Source organism: Orussus abietinus, unplaced genomic scaffold (genome assembly GCF_000612105.2).
Source record: "Orussus abietinus isolate OABI.00-Male unplaced genomic scaffold, Oabi_2.0 scaffold1, whole genome shotgun sequence".
Lineage (NCBI taxonomy): Eukaryota > Metazoa > Arthropoda > Insecta > Hymenoptera > Orussidae > Orussus > Orussus abietinus.
In genome coordinates this window covers 4,588,046-4,608,615 of record NW_019396017.1, presented here as the reverse complement: position 1 = coordinate 4,608,615, position 20,570 = coordinate 4,588,046, and the positions used below count along the sequence as shown (strand labels likewise).

At 56.9% G+C, this 20,570-nt stretch overlaps 2 protein-coding genes and 1 long non-coding RNA gene across 9 annotated transcripts; 2 read left to right on the top strand and 1 right to left on the bottom strand.

Annotated features, from left to right (window-relative positions):
- Positions 1–4,060: 4,060 nt before the first annotated feature.
- LOC105698150 (ELAV-like protein 1) lies at positions 4,061–14,172 on the top strand. Of its 7 annotated transcripts, none has more exons than XM_023434723.1 (8): positions 4,061–4,352; positions 5,643–5,866; positions 5,925–6,028; positions 6,116–6,269; positions 7,175–7,213; positions 7,590–7,821; positions 8,238–8,279; positions 9,566–14,172. In XM_023434723.1, the coding sequence occupies exons 2-8, from the start codon at positions 5,671–5,673 to the stop codon at positions 9,888–9,890; spliced, it is 1,092 nt and encodes a 363-aa protein (XP_023290491.1). In that variant the 5' UTR covers positions 4,061–4,352; positions 5,643–5,670; the 3' UTR covers positions 9,891–14,172. The 7 variants fall into 7 exon arrangements, with proteins under 7 accessions (XP_023290491.1, XP_023290489.1, XP_023290492.1 ...); XM_023434721.1 differs by having other exon boundaries at positions 7,590–7,848; XM_023434724.1 differs by lacking the exon at positions 7,175–7,213 and having other exon boundaries at positions 7,590–7,848.
- A 3,065-nt stretch (positions 14,173–17,237) lies between these two features.
- On the bottom strand, positions 17,238–20,022 carry LOC105698128 (eukaryotic translation initiation factor 2D). Its single transcript, XM_012422107.2, has 9 exons — positions 19,830–20,022; positions 19,317–19,704; positions 18,917–19,213; positions 18,519–18,845; positions 18,273–18,415; positions 18,109–18,189; positions 17,813–18,017; positions 17,579–17,747; positions 17,238–17,498 (listed from the first exon to the last, which is right to left on the bottom strand). Exons 1-9 carry the CDS (start codon positions 19,883–19,885, stop codon positions 17,434–17,436), a joined length of 1,731 nt encoding a protein of 576 aa, XP_012277530.1. The 5' UTR covers positions 19,886–20,022; the 3' UTR covers positions 17,238–17,433.
- LOC111674387 lies at positions 19,509–20,492 on the top strand. The gene is made up of 2 exons (XR_002762427.1): positions 19,509–19,592; positions 19,999–20,492. It is a non-coding gene; the product is annotated as an uncharacterized LOC111674387 (long non-coding RNA).
- Positions 20,493–20,570: the final 78 nt, after the last annotated feature.

Below are 20,570 nucleotides of genomic sequence, written 5' to 3'. Positions count from 1 at the left end.
ATCGCCTCGAAGCGAGCCGAGTCGGATGCCTCTCGTCACGAAAGGCGGATCCGCGATCTCTCCCGACCGCTTCCTTCCGTTCCCCTTCCTCCGAGAGGGAATCGACCTTCCATCCTCGTTTCGGGCCTCGACGAGACGCGTCCGGAACGAGTCGGCCGAATCTCGCCGAGGTCACGCGATCCGAGAGGCGTCGGTACCGAGCGGTTCGCGTGATCGCGGATCGAGGACGTCGGGACGGACGGCCGGAGAGGCACTCGCGACGCGGATGCGTACCGGATTCGACGTCCGACATATCGCCGGGGTGAAACTGCTCCGGCGTAGCGGCCGAGAGCTCGGGGACCCTCGGCCGGTTCGCCGGTTTCCCTGGCTCGTTTAATCGATAGGCGCACACCTAGGGGGCTGCGTGTCCGTCGCGACTCGCTAACCCCCGTCCCGGCCGGTTCTCGCCGGACGGACGCGAAGGGAGACGCCGCCGTTCGATCCGAAGGAAACGGCGCGAGGTCCCTCCGGGAAAGTCCAGGATCGGGGTCATCGCTTGGACGAAAGGTGGAGCGAAAAGTGGATCTCGGGAAGCTCCGGGGCGCGTTGGCAGCCCTGCTCGGCCGCCGCCCGGAGAACGGCCGTCGCTCGGGAGTGAATGACTGGGAGCACGCGAGGATCGATATTCGGATTCCCCCCGACGACCCCGCCGCCCCCTCTCGAGTCGCGGCACCCCGGGTCCCCGGGTCCCCGGGTCCCGGGGTGCCGCGGGGGCCCGTTTCGGTGTCGGGATGCTGGGCGAGCTCGACCGGGGACGCGCCTTCCCTTCTCGGAGTGCGTTCACCACGTGGCCCAGGCCGAGCGAGACGGTCGAGGACGATCGAGGACGGTCGAGGAGCCCGGGGGCGGGAAGGGAGCGACAGGGAGTAACGATTCGAGACAAAGAAGGGTCCCGGGCGGGTGCGCGCGACTCGGCGACTCGGGCGCGGCGCGCGCACCCCCGGGGGCGGCCACCCCCTCCGGAGCCGCGGCCGGCCCGGTTCCACCCCGTTCCTCAGTTTAGTTGGCGCACCACCCAGGGCATTGCGTTCCTGGAGGCCGTCGCCCGTCCCACATTCTCACCTTTCTTATACTTAACCTTACTTATTCGATTCGTTGTTTCGTTTGGTCCGTTAATTGTCATTTATCGATTACGTTCCGATTACCGGTCTCGCTCCCTAAAGTCGGACATCCCAGCTCGAACCCGTTCGCGTTCCGCGCGTCGGAGGTCCGGGGGAAGCGTCGCTTGGGCGCGGCGCGAGGGAGAACGAGGGCGACCGGGACGAGACCGCACCTAGGAAGATCTCCAGAGAGCGAGCTGCAGCGGAAGCGGTTCCGTCTCGCGAATCGCTCGGTCCGGATTCTCGAGACTCTGGGCGGACCGCGGGGAGGGCCGTCGAGGGCGGGCGCCATGTCGCCGTCGTGAAGGTCCGCGGGGCGTCGGGACGAGGTCGGGGTTCGGTCGGTTCTTTGACTCGGGACCTACCGCTTCCGTTCTGCGAAAGCGCCATCCGGCATCCTCCTTCGACCCGACTGTTTTCATCGTTCAGACCGGTACGTTGATTCGTTCCCTTACTTTGCGTTCTTTCTTGCATTATAATTATTATTATCGTTGTTGTTATCGTTGTTATTATTATTATCATCATCATCGTCATCGTCATTATTATTATCATTATGATTATCATTACCTATCGATCAATCGATCGATCGGGCGACCGACCGATCGACCGATCGACCGGCGGAGTCGGCCCGAAGGGCGAAGAACTCGATCGCCCGACCCAGAGGGCGACCGAGGGAGAAGCGAGAGAGATAAACGGAGAAATGGATAGCGCACAGGTACGGATCCCTCCGGGAACTCGAGCGTCGGAGGGGATTGCGTCTCTTCCTCGAATTTCCGGCCGTTTCTTTCGAGTCCGGGCCTCCCGATCTCTCGGACTGGAAAGGTCCGATGCACGTCGCGGGGTCGCCCTGGAATCCGTGCCCGAATTTTCGAGGGCGACGTCTCGGTCCCGATACGAGAGGCTGGGCGAGGCGTCTTTTCCCGCTTCGCGATTCTGCCCGCTCGTTGACCAGCAGTCGTGGGCGTGGCTTTTGAACCCTCTGCGCGAAGCGATGCCCAAATCTGTGCCCGAATCCGAGCCCGATTGTTATCGACCGCGAAACCGATCGATGGTGTCTCGTAAAATGCCGCGTTGCGCGAGCCGACTCGGTGTGAACGTACTACGAGGGGGACAGGTGGTCGAGGCCCGGAAACTCCCTTGCCGGGGTCCCTTCCTAGGACCGTTTTGGCGCGGACGGTACTCGGTCCGATATCAAAGATTGACCGAGGTTCCCACTCGAAGGGGGCTCGGAGGGGGGCGGAAGGACACCCGCGAGGAAGGGTTCCGGGAGCGGTCGGGTGGGGTCGGCAGAGCCGGGGGCGGCCGGGGGCGGCCGAGTATTGATCGGTCGGGAGCGCACGTGGCGCGCCTGTGCACCCGCCACCGGGAGAGAGAGAGAGAGAGAGAGAGAACGGAAAAGGGGGAGGACCGGTCTAGGGGTCCGTACACCCTCGGTGCAGCCGCGACTCGGCAGCCTCCGACCAATCAATGGAGCCTCCGAGACCGCTCTCGCTGCCATCCCGTTCTGGATGAATCGAAAGCACCCGTCCTTCCCGAGTCTTTCCACCCAGGCGGAAAATCGTCGAAACGGCGCAAGCGAGCGAGCGGCGATCGAAACGCGACCCGATCCATCCCTCCTGCGATGCGTTTTCGATTCTTTCGAGGCACCGCAAGGAAAGCTGCCCGGACGAGTCGGGATATCCGATTTCCCGAAATATTCGTCCCGAACGAATTTTGACGAGGAAATTAAGGAGCGGATGGAAAAAGGGGGTTCGTTTGGCCGAGACCGCTGGTCTCTCCCCGTTTCCCTTTCTCTCGTGGAGGAACGGTCGCGGCGGCGGCGGCGGCGGCGGCGACGGCGGCGGCGGCGGCAGCGGCGGCGTATAGGTATTTATAGTGTTTATACGTCGACGTATTTATATCGTAATTTCTCTCGCGCGACGTCCTCGACCTCGGGCGCGTCCGCGGACTTTGCGGGGCGATCGAAAGAGATGGCCCGAGTTAGGTTAGGTCACGTCGGACAACGGTGACGGCAGTCGAGGTGACGCGTTCGCGTCGCGCATCATCGGCTGCTCGTCGACCCCGTCTACGCTTCCCTTCCTTCTTTCTTGGCACCGATCAACGACCGCTTCGTCGCGGCTCGGCCGGGTCTACCTTGCCGCGTTTCTCCGGCTTTTCCCTTTTTACGCCCACTCGAGGCGCCCGAGCGGACCTTCGCGCTTTGGCGGAGGGACGAGCGGAGAGGTCGTTTGGTCGTTTTGGAAAACGCATATCGGCTGAATTCTTGCAACGCGTTTCGCAACGCGACGTCGATAGAGCGCGCGATGTAGTCGGAACTCGCTCTCGGGAGACGTTGGCTCGCGTCTCCGGGGTCGTTTCGTCGGAGCGGACGATTCCCATTTTTCGTCGTTTTCTCGGCCCGCGGCGTCCGTGAGAAACAGTGAGAAACGAGGACTCCCGAGGCGTCGCGTGGGGGCGCGCTCCGACGACGACGCCACCGCCGCCATGTCGATCGTTCCGCGGATCCGGAGTCCTGCGCGGCAGATCCGAACACCGCGATCCCGGGGGAAGGGGCGAAGACCCTCCCGCGGGCCGTGCGCGAAGGGTGCGCGTCGCGTGGCAGGGCTTCGCCCGGTGGGGGATAGGGGCAAGCGGTGGCGGCAGCAGCGGCGCAACAGCGGCGGCGGCGAGCCGCCCGAGGAGCGGCCGAGGCGTGCCGGAGAGAGCCGAAGCCGGCCGAAGTCGGCCGAAGTCGGCCGAGGCCGGGGTGCGCGCGCCTCGGATCGGGCGGCCGGCCCCGAGCGGCTCTCCCCGTCCTCAGTCCGCAGGCAACCTCCGTCGCGTCGCCGTTCCTTTGTTTCCTTAGTCTAGTTCCGTCGGTTTATTTCTCGCCTTCTCGGCCACCCTCTCCCTCCCCCAGCCCCCGAGGTCGGCGCGGTCGGCGCGAGCGGCGCGAGCGGCGCGCGAAGCATGGACGGTGGCGAGGCCGCCCAGTGAAAGCGAGGAGACGCTGCCCGGCGTCGGCGAGTCGCGCCCGATAAATGCCGCTCTCGAGCGGGGTTCGCGCCTTCCCCCCGCCGCGTTTTCCCTGTCGTTCGACCGCGGCGCCGCGAACCCTCGCGCGTGCACCGGCTAGACGGACGCTCGATCGTTGTCGGGTGTTATCGGAGACGACCGCCGGCCAATAGGAACGGCCGTCGAGGACCACCGCCGAGCGCCGCTCCACGAGGGGAGGTAAGAGGATCCGGAAGTCGCGGAAACGCCCGCAAAACCGGGCGTCGTCCCCTGGAGGACCTAACCTCTCCGGCGAGGGACGCGGACGGCTTCCTCCCCGTCCGCGGGCGCACGTGCGACGCCGACCGCTCGCTCCGTCCCCCCTCGGCGACGCGTGCGCGCCTCGCGGTTGCTCCCGTCACCCGAAATACTGAGCGGAGTGGTGGACCGCGCGTCGCCGACGTGCTCGGCGACGTTGCCGCCGCTCCGGACTTTTCCGGGGAAGTCATCGATCGACGCTCGTTCGTCGTCGGCGCCGAGGGGAACGTCGTTTCGGCCGGCGTCCTTCGGGCGCGAGCGGAGGTCGAGTAAATACGCCGGCGGAATCGCGTTCGGCGCGAAAAAGGGTCCGACCGGCCGGCGTTTTTGCGATCGCGCGATTTCTTTCGGCGTGTTTGGAGCGCGCTCGCCGTCGCTCTCTCCTTCTCGGTGGGCGTGCGCGCGCTCGCCCCCTCCGAGGAAGCGGCACGCGCCGGCCCGGGTGGGGGCGACCCCGACCACTCGGCGCGCCCCGGAGGGGCGCTCGTATTGATCGGTCCCGGCCGGCGATTTTCGCGATCCGTCGCCATGGCCACCTGGCCGCTGCTCCGACCGAGCCTCCCGCGAACCTCCGGCCGCGATTAGCCGAGGATTACCTCTACCTACGGCGAGGCGGGCAAAGGTCGCCGCGGTCCCCCCTGGACGGGTCCGACGGCGCGTCGGGCCAGGATCGATACGCTAAAAATACGAGCCCCTCCCCGGACCCCCCTCGCACTCCGAGGTGTCGGCAAAAAACCCCGCTTCCTTCCCCGATGCCCCCGCGGAGGGCCTTTGAAAGGAACGCCCCATGAAAATTCATGAAACTCTCTCCCGAGTTTCGCTCCCCCGATCCGTGGGGCGGCCGTCGGGGAGCGACAGCTGGGCGGCCGAGGGAGAGGGAGAGCGACCCAGCTGTGCCCGGTCGGGCCGTTTTTCGCGGGAAAACCCCGCGCTCGGAACTTTTCATCCCGACCCCCGCGGAGGAGGACCGGAGGAACGCCGCATCCGGGAGGGCCGAAGCCCTTTAAATCACGGGCGCCTCGGGCCCGCCCGAAGGCCCCCCCTCTCGAAGCCACCCTTCGGCCCTTTAAACCGCCCCGTCGCTGCGTGCGGCCCCCCTCGCGTGCCTTTTTTTACTTTGCTTTCGATTAGCCATTGGCGGTCGTCGACTCGCGGAGGTCCGATTATCCCGAAACCGGTCGGATCTGACCGAAGGAACGTTACGTTTTCCAGGTTTCGTCCGTAGCTAGAGAAACGTGCAATGATGGCGAACGGAATGGACACGGTCGTGCAGCAAAACGGGGGCTCGACCCTCGGGCAGACCTCGCAGGAGGAGTCCAAGACCAACCTCATCGTCAACTACTTGCCGCAGACCATGACCCAAGAGGAAATTCGCTCCCTTTTCTCCAGCATCGGCGAGGTCGAGAGTTGCAAGCTGATTCGTGACAAAGTCACCGGTGAGTCTCCCCCTTTCGATCCTCCCCTCCGACGGCTCACCGCCCGCTCTCGTTCCAGGGCAGAGCCTGGGCTACGGCTTCGTCAACTACCACCGACCCGAGGATGCCGAGAAGGCGATCAACACGCTCAATGGTCTGCGCCTGCAGAACAAAACGATCAAGGTGCGTCTCGCCGCGACCCTCCTCGGCGAGGTGGCGGCGCCCGGCGGGTCGTCGGCCGTTCTCTGATTCGGTGCCCTCGTTCCCCAGGTGTCCTACGCCAGGCCGAGCAGCGAGGCGATCAAGGGGGCGAACCTGTACGTTAGCGGTTTACCGAAGAACATGACGCAACAGGACCTGGAGAACCTCTTCAGCCCGTACGGCAGGATCATCACCTCCCGGATCCTATGCGATAACATCACCGGTGAGTGGGACCCTCCGGGTGGAGCGGGCTCGCTCGCGATGTCGGGAGGATTCCGTCCGAGAGAGCGAGAGGGAGGAGGGGCCGGCTCTGCCCGTCCCTCCCTCTCCCTGCGCGACGAATTCGCTCGGCGAGCGCCGACCGGGTCCGCGTCCTCTTAGTCGATCGCCGCCGCCGTCGCCACCTCCGCCGCCGCCGAGAAGCGCGATCGACGAGGACGGGACGAGGTCAGGGGAGGTCAGTAGGCCATGGGGTTGCACGACGGAGGGGTGGGTCGGTGCGCCCGGGTCCTCCGGCTCGAGGACCGCCCCCGGTTTTTGCGCTTTTTCCGGTTTTTCCGGTTTTTCCGGTTTTTCCGGTTTTTCCCGTTTTCCCCCCTACCCGGATCGAGTTTTCATTTTCCTCCCCCGGACGAGCGCGAGTTCGTCTTTGGCCTCGTCTCGACTCCTGCGCCGTCCAGCCTCGTGGCCTCTGCGCCCTTCCCCGTTGCTTCTTCTCTTTCTCTGTCTCTCTTTTTGGCTCGTTTATTTACCGGACGTGTTATCGCGCTTTCGAGTCGCCCCGAGGCCCACGCGTGCCGAAGTTCGAGGGGTCTCGATCGATCCTTTGACCTTCCCTTCGTCGACTCCTTTTCGGATCCCCTCGTGTATTCGTCCGGACCGGAAAACGCGGGGTAGCTCGCGATCGATGAAAGGAGAGAGAGAGAGAGAGAGGGAGTCGCTCGCCACTGGCGGCATTGGAGCGTCGCGAGGGCGGCGACGAAGAGGGCGTCCGAGGAAGAATTCGGGGCGAGAACCGAGAGGGAGGCCACGGTGGCGACCGCGCGATGCTCCGGCGGCGAATCGGGGGCGAGCGAGCGTGTATTGTTTATACATTTTAACGTGATATGATTTTTCGTTTCTGTTTAGTACGACAGTTTGTGACTGGCGGCGGAGACAATTTGCCCGGTACGTAACTCATAATTTGTTTTCCTCTTCATCTTGTTCTCTTCTACTGCCACTTCTTCTTCTTCTTCTTCATCTCCTTCATCTTCTTCTGCTGTTACTTCTTCTTCTAGTATACACCGTTTGGTTTGTCTTTTGCTTGCCGAGGGAGCAAGATGTACGCGCGACTCGAGCGACTCGAGCGACTCTCGACATCGGCCTACCCGCGTCCGTTCCCTGTCTCGGTACCCGGAAACGGTTTCGTCCTCGAATCGCGACGAAAGCCCGGAACCTCGATCGGTCCTTCGAGGTCTCGCCGAGGCGACGGCGCAGGCGGAGGCGAAGCGGGTCCCGCGGAGGAAGGGCCGCTTCGCGACTGATCTCGAGTCGGTGTCCCCAGGTCTCTCGAAAGGAGTCGGCTTCATCCGCTTCGACCAGCGGGTGGAGGCGGAGCGCGCGATCCAGGAGCTGAACGGGACCATCCCGAAGGGCTCCTCCGAGCCGATCACCGTCAAGTTCGCCAACAACCCCAGCAACAACAACAAGGCCTTGCCGCCCCTGGCCGCCTACCTGGCGCCGCAGGCCACGCGTCGATTCGGCGGCCCCATCCACCACCCGACCGGCCGCTTCAGGTACATTCCACTGTCGCCACTATCCAGGTACCTACTCGCCTCTACTCGCCTACTCTACCCTATCGTCGGTCTCGCTCGCTCGTCCGAGCGAGGTCCTCGCGTCGCCCTCTCGTCGCCCTCTCGTCGCCCTCTCGTCGCTCGGCTCGCCCCGAGGACGAGCGGCGACGAGCGGCGACGCCGATCGTCCGGACCGCGGACCAGAGGTCGGTAACTCGATTCTCGTTTTTTTCCGTACGCAAAAACCCCCCTCGCCCTCGCTTTCGTTCTTCGTTCCCTTGCTTTCCCCCGAATCCGTTTGCCTTTTTTCTTTCTCCGTCGTTGTCTCGACGAGGTGACCCTGGGTCGGATAGGCTTGGACGGAGGTGAGAACGGGGCGAGAAATCTCTCTTACTTTGTTCTTTCGTGTTTTGTTTTAGCGCTAGCAAGACCATGCTTGCCATTAACAAAGGCTTACATAGGTCAGTATTTATTTTCCCAATATTACTTCTGCGTTTTTCCCCCTCTTTCGGTTACCTTCGGCGCTCCTGTCTTCCGTGGCTTGGTTCCCGTTCGAGTCCGTCTCCTCTCCCTTCCTCCCTTCCTCCCTTCCTCCCTTCCTCCCTTCCTCCCTTCCTCCCTGCCGTCGTCCGCGAGCGGTCCGAGAAGGGACCACTCTCCCCTCCCGTTTTAAGTCCTGATTTATCCTGCATTTAATCTGGACAGTGCGCAGTCTTATTTCTTATAGTTTTAATTATGATTACGCCGGTTCGATCCTGCGGAACCGAGTGACGAGACGGCGGGCGAAGGCGTTCCAGGATCGACTCGTTCGGTTGCCTTCGGGAAGACGGCCGAGGAAAGCGGCGGGGAAATACCCCGCGACCGGGAAGAGGGTCGCCCGACGAGGGACCCCTCGTAAAAGAAACGAACCGCGGGACTTCCGCGGATCCTCCTCGGCCCTTCCCGAAAGCCCGAAACGCCGTGCCACGCGCGCGCGACCGATTTTTCTTCCAGGGTAAATCGTTCCGTTTGTTGCGTGGGCCCCTCGCGGCCTCTGGAGTCGACCGTGTCACCTTTTCCTAGATCTCGCGATGGGTCGTTGTCGAATTCTTGGCGCGCATCGTGACCCTCGAGGACGTACGATCGGTCAGGGTACGCAGAAAATCGGACGGAGACGGCAAAAGCGATCGATTTCCTCTCGCTCGAGCCGACGGAACGTCCCGGGTCGAATGGCTGGTTGCGAGGAATCGCGCGGGCCAAGGGGCGAAACCGGCCTATTGGCTCCTCCGGTAGGACGACGAAAGATCAAGAAAAGGCATAAGGCGAGGGTGGGGGATTTCGATCGATGCATACCCTGCCGTGAACGATGCCGAGCCGAAACGGAGGTACGCGTCGGTTCCGAACGGACGGCCAGTGCTGGGGGCCGTTGCGCCGGAGAGGGAACCCCTTCCGGGCCCTCCTCCCCGACGACTGGCCAGCACCGGCGAGCACTCTCGTGCACGCTCCCGAGCCCCGAGTCCGCCTTCCTCGGGCTCGGGTCCGGGGAGCGTCCTTAGCTAGTAGCGATCCGAGATGTCAACCGAGTACTCACCATGATATGCCCCATTTTAACGCGGCTTGTGACGTCAAGTAGGTACGTAGACCCTCGATACCAGTAAGCGCATTCCCCGTCGATTTCGCGGTCGCGCCCCCGACCGAAGGCGCGACCGAAGGCGCGACCGGAGGAGGAAGGCAGGTCGGACTCGAGGCTGATTTCGGACTGTTGCAGGTACAGTCCTCTGGCGGGCGACCTCCTCGCGAACCCGATGCTGCCGGGCAACGCGATGAACGGCTCCGGCTGGTGCATCTTCGTCTACAACTTGGCCCCGGAGACGGAGGAGAACGTCCTCTGGCAGCTCTTCGGGCCCTTCGGCGCCGTCCAGTCCGTCAAGGTGATCCGCGACCTGCAGACCAACAAGTGCAAGGGCTTCGGCTTCGTCACGATGACCAACTACGAAGAGGCGGTCGTGGCGATCCAGAGCCTGAACGGCTACACTCTGGGCAATCGCGTGCTCCAGGTCAGCTTCAAGACGAACAAGAGCAAGGCCGCGTAGGACGAGCGGACGGTAGCCTCAGCGGCGGCGGCGGCGGCGGCGGCTGCGGCTGCGGCCGCGGCCGCGGTGGCCTACCACCGCCGGCTCCTGCCGCCGCCCCCGATCCATTGCGCCGCGCTGCCCGGCACCCTCCTCGACGCCAAGAAGCCCGAGGCGCCCCGTCGCCCTCACCACCACAACCCCCATCTCCCGCCGCAGCAGTCGCAGCAGCAGCAGCAGCAGCAGCGTCACCAGCGGCTGACCGAGCGCGTCCGGATGGCCAACTGGGGGACCGGCCTCGCTCGACCCAAGTCCGCCGCCAGGGGGCAGCGGCGGGACTCGCCCGCCCCTCGCCAGGGGGCCGCAGCTTGACCGCGACCGGAGGCGGGTCGAGCCGAAGAGTCGGAGATGCCGTTTCGGTACCGTTCGGGAAGTTGGACGCAATGAGGACGTCGGCGGTCGGGTCGAGGAAACGGGGAGAAACGACGAGGGCGCGGCCGAGGAAGGAATTACCTTCCGCCCGCGAATATTCTGTACATAGAGTTTATGTACGGGCACCCGGGCGAGCACGCGGGCGCACGCGGGCGCACGCATCGACCGGAGGCCGGGACGGGCGTGGCTCGAATCGTTCCGCTCGCGTCGTCTCCGAGTTTTTTCGCGGCGCCCCATCGACCGGAGGCAAGGTATCGCGAAGAAGGGAGCGGGGCGCTTCGTCCTCCGACCGAACGTCCTCTGGGCCCGTCGAGCTTAGCGAAACATCCCGCGGAGGCCGCCGGAACGACCGCTCTCGTTCTCTCCCCTCTCTCCAGCCGGTGGCGGAAGGAAAGCCCAGTCTGCCCGCGGTGAGATACGTTAGAGGAATTCGTGCTCGCGCGGATAAATTAGAGACCGAAATGCAGAGTGACGGGAAAAACTTGCGAAAGAAATAAGATGGAGGTAGGATCCCCAAAGGAAGAGTTCCCGGAGATCCAAAGGCGCCACCCCGAGAGATCGCGCCGGTCCGAGGTCGATCGCGAATCGCCCGTTTAACCGACGTCCTCCGACGTCTACGCGCGCGAGTCGCGGAGATTCGCAGAGGTGCCGCCGAGAGAAGGAAGCTTCCCCGGGAAGTCGACCCAAAAGCTCGCGTGCTCGGGAAGGAAAGAGACGCTCGGTCTCCATGGTAATCGCCCCTTTCGGCTTTCTTTCTCGTTCTCGTCGAAGTGCAATATGTCCCGTTCGCGTCCGGCGGCGTGGTGTTTCGTAACCGTTGGAGCGACGATTTTCCGCCCGCCGTGCAGCCGCGATTGCCGATTCTCTTAACGAGGCGCGAGAACGACAAAATCTTTTGGAATCAATTACCTTCGATATTTCTATCTAAAGTATCTTCCCGGGAAACGACCCGACCAAAAACTAGTCCGTAGGACTGACGAGCAGATCTGGACGTTCATTGAAAACGGTTTTTTTTTCTCCTGGAACTTTTTCAAACGAGACGCGCAATTTCTCTACGATCGGTCTCGAGAACGTTAAGCGATCACCGAGTACCTTCAATTTTTATCCCAAGAGAGAAAACCCCGAAATCGATCTTCTCGGATAAGTGCGAAGCGCGAGAGACTCGACGTTTTCGCGAGCTTTTTTTTCCATTGTTACGCTATTTATGGCAATTACGGATTCTTAGTACGCGTTCAATAAATAAAAATCATGATACTCTCGTTGAAACGAAGTTCGGAAAAAAACTGCTCCGAGCATCCAGCTCTGCTGCGGATTGGGCGACACCGTTGCGTCCCGGTATATAAATATAAATATATGTATACATATAATTTATATATATTTATATTAAATTCGTATCGTGAAACGCGCGTTCAGGCCATGTGCAAAGAAAACGCGAGATTAATCGACGGAATGTCGAGTCGCGAAGAGACGCGTCTCGTCGTCCTAAGAGTTAGTACTCCGTAGGGGTGCACGGCGATTAAGTTTAAGAGATTAATAAAAGTCGGTGACGTTTGCAATTGACTTGGAGGAAGAGGGAGAGAGAGAGAGAGAGAGGCCGGATCGACTAGCGGAATGAAAACTCCCGTGAACGAATCGAAGGGGGACTTTTATGAAGAAAATAAGTCCGGTTACGGTTACAGTCGCGTGGACGGCAACGTATTTCTTTGAGAAAATGAGAGATTTTTCTAGCAGACGCCGCGACGTCTCGCGCAATCCCCTTCCGAGTTTGTGGATCGATGAGAAGAAGTAAGATTACTGCGACGAAATGGGGAGCCATCCGGGTCACCCGGAAAATCCTTGCAATTTCTAGATAGATTAGACGAAAAGAAATTCGATCTCCTTCGCGAACGAGCGAGAAAGAGAGAAACGCGTCGCGTTTTTACCGGCGATCTCTATATTACCGGTATTCTTCGATTATCTGATTATTATGATTATTATTAGTTATTAGTTATTAGTTGTGATTATAATTAATTATGATTCTTATGATTATGATTATTATTATTGTATCTCGCCGGTTACCACCGCCCACACCTACATTGACGTCGTAACGTAGATTATCGACCGCTCTCACGGATACGACGGATGAACGTCTTTGGACGTTCGAAGGCAAAACGTTACGCGAAGTTTATGTCGAAGACTCGCCGAAAACGGTCTTGGAAGGGTAAAGATAAAAGGGAGATACGTATACGTATAACGAAGACATTTTCCGTGTCCTTCCGAGGACGATAAGAAAAAGGAGGGAATTCGACGCGACGGGGATGGGAAGTCCCGCGAGATGAAACCGGTCCGATATCGCCCACGGGACTGCCGGAACGTACGTACGACCGTTACGCGATCGTTGCTACAACGGAAAAAGACGGACCCTGGACTTTTTAACGCGGTTCTACCTCCCCTTGCTTCTCGCAACGCGATCCGTCTCGAAACGCTCGATCGGCACCGATGCCGTAATCGCCGGTCGGGGTCACGACCAGGTATCGACCTGGTCGTCGATATTCTTATTACTCGTATGATTATTCTTATTATTCTTATCATTATTATTATTATTATTATTGCTACGATTACCGTCATTATAATTAGTAACGTGGGAGAGTGTATCGTGTCTCATTTAAGTGTACCTCTTTGTGTCTAGTCCGGGAGCAGGGGAGCGACCCCCGGGGCCCCCTGGCTCCCACGTCTGCCGATGGAGCCATCGACTTCTTTTCTAAGCTTTTATTTATTCGACTCGTCCGTTCGCGCCGTTCGCGCCCTAGTTTAACCCGACGATGGAGGGGAGCGAGCCGTTCTCGAGACCCCCGCGGGAGAGCACCGGGGTTGCGCGCGCGGCCGTCCGAAGTCGTCCACTCTTGATCGTTCCTACGAGCACCCTGCGACCACGATCGCCGGTGTCGGCGGTTCCGAAGGTCGAGACCCGACGCGGCGGCGTCACCGGTTTGCCACCGCGCCATTCCGATACCACCACCACCACCACCATCACCACCACCACCACCACCACCACCACCACTAATATCAATTATTTATTTATTTATTTAATTATTATATTGGACTTAACAAGAATTATGTTTTATTTAAGGATTAAACTGATTTGCGTTTGTTTCGAGAGGTCGTTTATTTCATCCCGACCGGCGCGCTTAGACTTAATCTCCCGCTCTCGAGGACCACTCTCTCCTCTCCGACGTCCCGCGGGTCGATTCGTCGCGGAGGAGGCTCCGGATGATCCGAGACGAAGACGGTTAAAAGGAACGGGTTACGAGTCGGTCCGCCGTTCCGTGATTCCCTCTTCCTTGGCCAGGCCAAAAGTTCGCCGCGGACGAATTCCGGGACGATTCGAGAAACGACACGGCCCGCGAGCAAACGCACAGAGGCTCGACGAGCTATCGGAAGGGTTCCTCTCCGGCTCGTCGGCACGTACAGCGCACAACCGTAGACTACGCGAAGTCACTCGGGACGAGGACTCGTCGGACGCCCTCGAGGCCCATCCATCGGCCCTAATCGCTTGCAGCAATGATCTCACGTGAACGAAAACACGCTAATCTACTTACTACGATATTATACATACAATTATTACGTTAGATATATTATGTGTACCGTATTTATGTCTCAATAATCGTTGTTAGTTATATCGCTGTGACGAGGGCGAAACCGAAGAGAGGAGGACGTTGTGTACATTAAACGTTAATCGAAGGGATTTCCGGGGGAGGACGAGAAGTTAGGTATTTTTTTTGTTATGTTCTCGGAGCAAGAGGGAGCCGAAGAATAGAAACGATAGAAAGAGGGGAGTGGGAAGGGACTTTCGCGTCGCGTCGGTAATCGAATTTACTCGTCCAACGGGATCGACGCGCTTTCTCGGGGGGAGCGCGGGGGTGGCGACGCGAAGAGGAGTCGTGCTCACCGGGACACCGACCGTCGAGGACGTTTAGGCGAGCGACAGGAGTCAAAGTCACGGTTTGCTCGGACAATGGGAGGAGCCCCGAGAGCGGTCACGGGCAGGGGGGGGGGGGCGACGCGGGACCTAGCACGGTTTAATTCGAGTCGATCGTCGCGGCTCTCACCGAAGGCCGAAGGGGCGTTCTCCGCGACGCGCCCGGGGTGAGAGTCGCGAGGGCGCGAGAGGGAGAGAGATAAAGACAGAGAGAACGTTCGGGAGGAGTCAGCGAATCTCGTCGTTAGCCTTAACGGGGAATTCAAGTGGTGCTGTAGACGTGAGATTATTTTCCCTCTTTAACGAGCGAGAGGTCGTCGACGAGAGCGAGAGAGAGAGCGAGCGACGGAACGAGCCTCGCTCGGAGTGCGACGTCGGAAACGCCGAGGAAGAAGGAAGCCCTCGTTCCCCCGGGACAAAGGGGCGAATCGGCGCGCGTCCCGCGGAGGTTTACCGACAACGACGGCCGGCATTCCCCACCGGTGGAGCGGCTCGCTTCCGTCCTGTACATATCTTCCAGGTGGCCCCGGTCCGGGGACCGACCGCGGCCCGACCGCGGCCCGACCGCGGCCCGACCGGACGACCGGTGGCGTCGCGTATACGAGCGCGAACGGGATCTCGTCGAGATCGAGCGAGACACAAGCGGCTCTAGCTCACCGTAGGCCTAACTAAAAGTATTTATCTACCACTTAAAGGACTTAAGGGTTAGAGGACGGGGAAATCGCCCCTTGGCGCGACGCGGCGGGTCGCCGGTCGCCGGTCGCCCGGTCGTCCGGCCGGCGCCGCCGCGACCGAAAACGAGCTACTCTCCTTCGCGACCGAACCGCGAGTCCGTATTCCTTCCGTACACGGGTTTCGTTATCCCTATCGTTATGTCCATTGATTATATCGTTATGATTATCGTGCTCGTAACTCGCAGGCTATGAGGTGAATTAATTATAATTGATCGAATTATTATACCTATATAACTACTTAAAGAAAAGCAAAAAAACAACGTGGTAGCTAGTTCGTCAATGGGTGTATAAATATTTAATTACAGTATTAATAGAGTTATACGATGCGAGGGGCGGCCGGCGATGCCGGCGATGCCGAGGGCGACCTCCGTTCGTCTTCCATCCGGCGCGGCTCGAGACCGGAGCCTTTGGCCCGGCCCGGGGTGCGGGCGACCGGAGGCGAAGACGAGAGGAACGAGTCGGCCCGGGGAGAAGCGCGAGGAAGAGGCACGTTTTGGTCGGGGCGAGATCGACGTCGAGGGTAAACGCTGTGATCGACCGAGGAAGAGAATTAACGGAGATATTATTAAAGTAACAAAGTATTTTGCGAAGGGTTTATAAAGGATAATAAAGTTAGGAATCTAATGGTAGTCGTCTCGCTGGACGGGAGACGGCGCGGAAGGGGGCGCCGCGACGGCGTGGGCCGAGATCCTTTTTTCCGACGGCGGCGACGGCGACGGCGACCGAACGGAAGCGGATGCGCGATTTTTCGGCGCATCGCTCGGTCTCGATCGCACGTCGATTCGGATCGGATCGATCGAGCCCCGAATCCAAAGTTCCTCTCGCGAGCGATCGGTTTTACGATCGGGACTTCCCCGACCCCCGAAAGACGCGTGCCCGCTTCGTCCGCGTCTCGACGCCGGGGAGGCCGGACTCCCCGACCCCGTCCTCGTCCTCGCTTCGCTCGAGCCGGAGTCGGCCCGGCATATCCGGCGGATCGTTTCTTTCGTGTACATAGAGGTTGGGGAGAGTATCGATTTCTCGGAGCCGAACGAGAGACTCGGACTCCGCATCGAGCGACCCGACGCGCCCTCGCGCCCTCGCGCCCTCGCGCCCACCCACCTACCCGCGTCTCGCACACGTAGAGTTTATACGGGAAGGCGCCATGTCACATTGTTGATATAAATTGCGATCCACGATTATTAATATTTACGATATAATTATTATCTTGCATTGTCTAGCCATACGTTATTATTGTATAACTAATGATATTAATTATTAATTAACCTGTACTACCTAGCCGCATTATGTGTTGCGTAAAACTATGAGATTCGGAGGGGGAGAGAGAGCGATATGCAAGAAACGAGACGAAGGGCCAGGGAGACTTTTTTTTTTTCAGAGGCGGAAGAGAACGCTCCTTTCCCGGGTGCGGGAGTAAACCCCGTTAACTCCCGACGATTCGCCCACCGAGCGGTATTTAGACGACAGCCGGGTACGCGGTTTCTCGGCGGACGATCGCGAGGACGACTCGGGACGGTGAGTCTCGATACGACCCTCCTACCGAGACGTTATTTCGATTTCCGTGATTCTTTGGACCGTCGTTGGTCAACGAGTAAAAATTCCCGAAGATGGAATAGGACGGCAACCTTCGTCTCGCGCCATCGGAAGCGTCTTCGGGGTGGTACCGGGTTTCGTGGCTTTTCCGTCGGAGAAAACTCGCGCACTCGTTCGGAGGACGCTACTCGAGGGCAAAAAGTGGGCGAAAGGGCGGGAGTTAACGAGCCACCGATGCAGGGGTTGTCCGTAGTTAAATGTGGTGGCGCGTCGCGAGCTCCGGCGATGCGTGCGCGTAAGGATAGATAAGTATTAAATATATGCGGGGGCCGAGGAGAGGAGGGCACCTTCCTTGTAACGGCGAAGCGAGACGCGTCCCGAGTCTTTAAACTTGGAATTCGGCGCGCCTCGTCGGCCCTCTCCATCCCCTTTCACCTCGACCCTCTGTCCCTCTGTCCCCCTGTCCCCCTGTCCCCCTGTCCCGCTCACTCGATCCTCGTCCCTCTTCACTCACCGTCCCTCCCTCCCGAGGAGAGCTCGCGGGCCCTATATTGCAATATTTGTACTTTTCCATGTTGAAACCTCGATATACAATAAATTATATTAACAAACTTTTATTCGACGTGGTTTCTTCCGAGCCCGGGAGTTCTTCGACGATCGACCGAATTGATCGCGCTCGAGATGCGCGTTTATCCGGATCCGTCGAGCAAATATTCTCAATTGAAACTTTTTATTAGAGATATTACATGACTCGGACTCGCAACCTGTCCTTTGTCCTCGTGTCTCGACGGAGACCCAGCGTCTCCTCTTTGTCGTAAAATCCGATCGTGGACTTTTCCAAGATCGCGTGGATACGGTACGGACGATGCAACGAGAATTTACTTGCCCGCCCGCAAAGACGGGTTGGTTACTTTTTCTGTTTCGGTGCGTATTCCAACCCTCGGATATAGCTGTGATGCATTTGGTACTTCTCTGAAACGAAATATCGATTCTTATCCCTTCCATGGTAATGCGATATCATCGATCGATAGCTTCTTTTAGCCGTAACTCACCCGTTAGGAGCTTGTAAACGTACAAGACTTGATTTCCTTGAACGAGAACACTAGGCGTTTTTTTTCCCGGAACGTCCGTAATCGTTGCACTTGCTCCTATGCCTTGGCACTCTTTGCTAAACTCGTCCAGCTTTATGCCAAATGTCTCCAAATTGTTCACCAACGTTACCTGCGAGTTCAAACGATGATCCGAAGAAAGGTGAGGTGAGTCGAAAGCCGTTAACGTTATTTTACCTTTTTATTGCCTGAACGAGATGCCACCGTGATGTCGATCGGGTCCACTTTCCCTGCGCGTAATACCGTAACACCGGCTACGGTAATTTCAAAAGTTCGAGCCATGCGGCCAATGAATTTGTTTATCGCATCTTCCATTGTCAGAGTCTCTTGATGCTCCTTTGTGCGAAACATCCCAGCTAACCGAGGGTTCAGTTTTAAAATCCTGTCGACGAGTGTTTTCATTTGGAGATGTCAGAATGTTTTATGAATCGTACCTCCGAGAGCAGCAGAAAATTTACCCTCAACGAACTTACTTTCCATTTTGAAGGTTCTCCTCTTTTACGTACTCGGTGAAGTACCTCCTAGCTTCTGCTCTTTTCAGTGTATCTCCCTTTCTGAAATTGAAAATCATACAGGCATAATGCTTTCCACAAAGTTTGACCATTCGGCAATATAGAAGTGGCAACTGGATCCATACTCAAAGCCATATTTGGATAGTATGGGAAAGACGTCCGTTGTCACTTTGTAACATTCAGAAATAATCGGAGCATTTGAGACAACTGGTGGTGGGATAGGTATCTCTTCCTTAATTACGAGCTTTTTCAACAGTGGATGATTCGCCTGGAGCATGAGTTATTGTTATCGATTAGGAACTAGTATTAACTGCAAAGCGGTACCCAAATAAAGGTTAATTCTTTCTCTCCGTTAAGACCAAAACCATTACCTTAATAGACAAAATACTTTCCACTCCTTTAATCACAGTGGTGTGGATTATCCCTTTGGAACTCATACTGGCCAAAAAGACAGATAATTTTTTGTAACTGGTTTTCTTTATGTCTACGTTCCGTCCAGGAGGACACGCGGCCAATAGGTGATTCTTGAAGAAATTAGAAGTAAGCATGGGCATGTCACTTCTCTTAATGGTAGTCTTACAAGCTTTCAAGAAACAGTATTCTAATAAATTATCCATTTCTTGAATGGGATCGACTACTTCTATTTGTACCGGTGATACGATCTTTGTTTCGTCTTGTTGAATATCTTCCGACTTGTCCTACGACGTACCATAGAATGAAACAAATGACTAATGCTGACGATAAATTAGAAAATTAAGTAATCGCTTACCTCAACCTCTGCTTCGCTTGTTTTGTCAGCATTCACCTCGTTGTTAATATCTATTCTATTTAGCCGGGAACAAGTTGTTTCGGCTAATTCGTCGTTACTGGCTTTACTCGACTCTTCTGAAGATACATTTTCTCCATTAGATTCAAACGGGGAACCAAGGTCAGGTCTAGTTACAGATTTTCCAAATTGACAAAGACTGTCACCGAGTACATGAAATATTTGTACACACTTTCCATGACCACCGGACATGTACATATCTTCGCTAGTCAAAGTTGTTACTCCAACCGCAATGGATGCCTAAATTGAAAATATCCGTTAACGATATAATTTTACTTTATAATCAGTCCAGATTGTGTAGATTGTTCATTGTGAAAAAATCTATGAAATTAAACGTGCTAACTTTGTTATCTTCCGTGTTTACGGAAACTGGTGCTCCTCGGGCTATTTTTCCATATGAATATAATGTCGGAGGTCCATTCAGAACTACTCCTGGTAACATTAAGTCAGCGCCAGCAGCAAGCTTTGGTATTACGGAAGAATGCGTAGTATAACTATATAGCAAATTTGGGTGATGCCACAACGTGTAGACAGTTGGGAAGAATCCTGGTACTGAGGAATCGAGTTGAAAGAACATCGGTACCCTGGCAATGCAGTACAGTCTACATAATTGGCCATTGTGAGTAACAATTTTGATGACATTTAAAGCTTCCTTTTTGGGTAGTATATTTTGTATGTCCTCCTCCGTAAGATTCGGGAATGCCTTTCCTAATTCTTCGTATAATTTTTTTCTAAAATGATATAAGCAAAAATCAAACGGAATTAGTAGTTTTAAATATCTCCGCAAGAGCCGTTTCGTACCTCACACGAAGCAATTTAAGAATAACTCGAAATATATTAGAACGTGTCTTCTAACCTTTCGGAGCCTTTGAGTTGACTGTTGGATTTTACTCTGAACGGTTTGGAAAACATCCCGCTCAAAATTAATTTTACAACGATGCAAATTTGAATATACTCATTAAATAAATGTCTGACGTAAAAGAGCACGTGTAAACTTTAATCCTTTGAGCACTGTTTATTGTCAGGATTCGGTCAAGACCAGTCAAGACCGGTTCAGAACAGAGATCAGAGGAAGATGCCTAATTAATGCTCGGAGGATGGCGACAGATGGCGACAGATGTCGAGGTAGAGAATATATCGGATATGGAGACAGAGACTGCGAATTTTCGAGCATTGTTGTCGCATTCGTTGCAAAAGCGAAGGTGACGCGAACAAAGTGGTATTTTGCTAGGCAGAATACGAAATGGAGTCGTGTGACCAATCGAACGATATTCGCCATCGACTGCTGTTAACCTAAAATTATCCGAAACGGCGGACTTGTATGTATCGTTTCTATCGACTATCGACTACCGGCTGTCGGTAAATCTATCTCTGGAAATAAAATAGTTCACTGTAAAAGTCGAATGTATGACATACGTGCCGATATATTTCACAACGAATCATTAGAAAACGACAAAAATGACATTCTTGTAAGCACAAAGGAAAATCTGAATAAAAAAACACCCCCGACTATCTATTATCTAACGGATCTTTCTTCTTTTACCAGTTTATATTTTTCATCCGAGCAAAACTTGGGCAAAATTTTATTTTAAAGGAA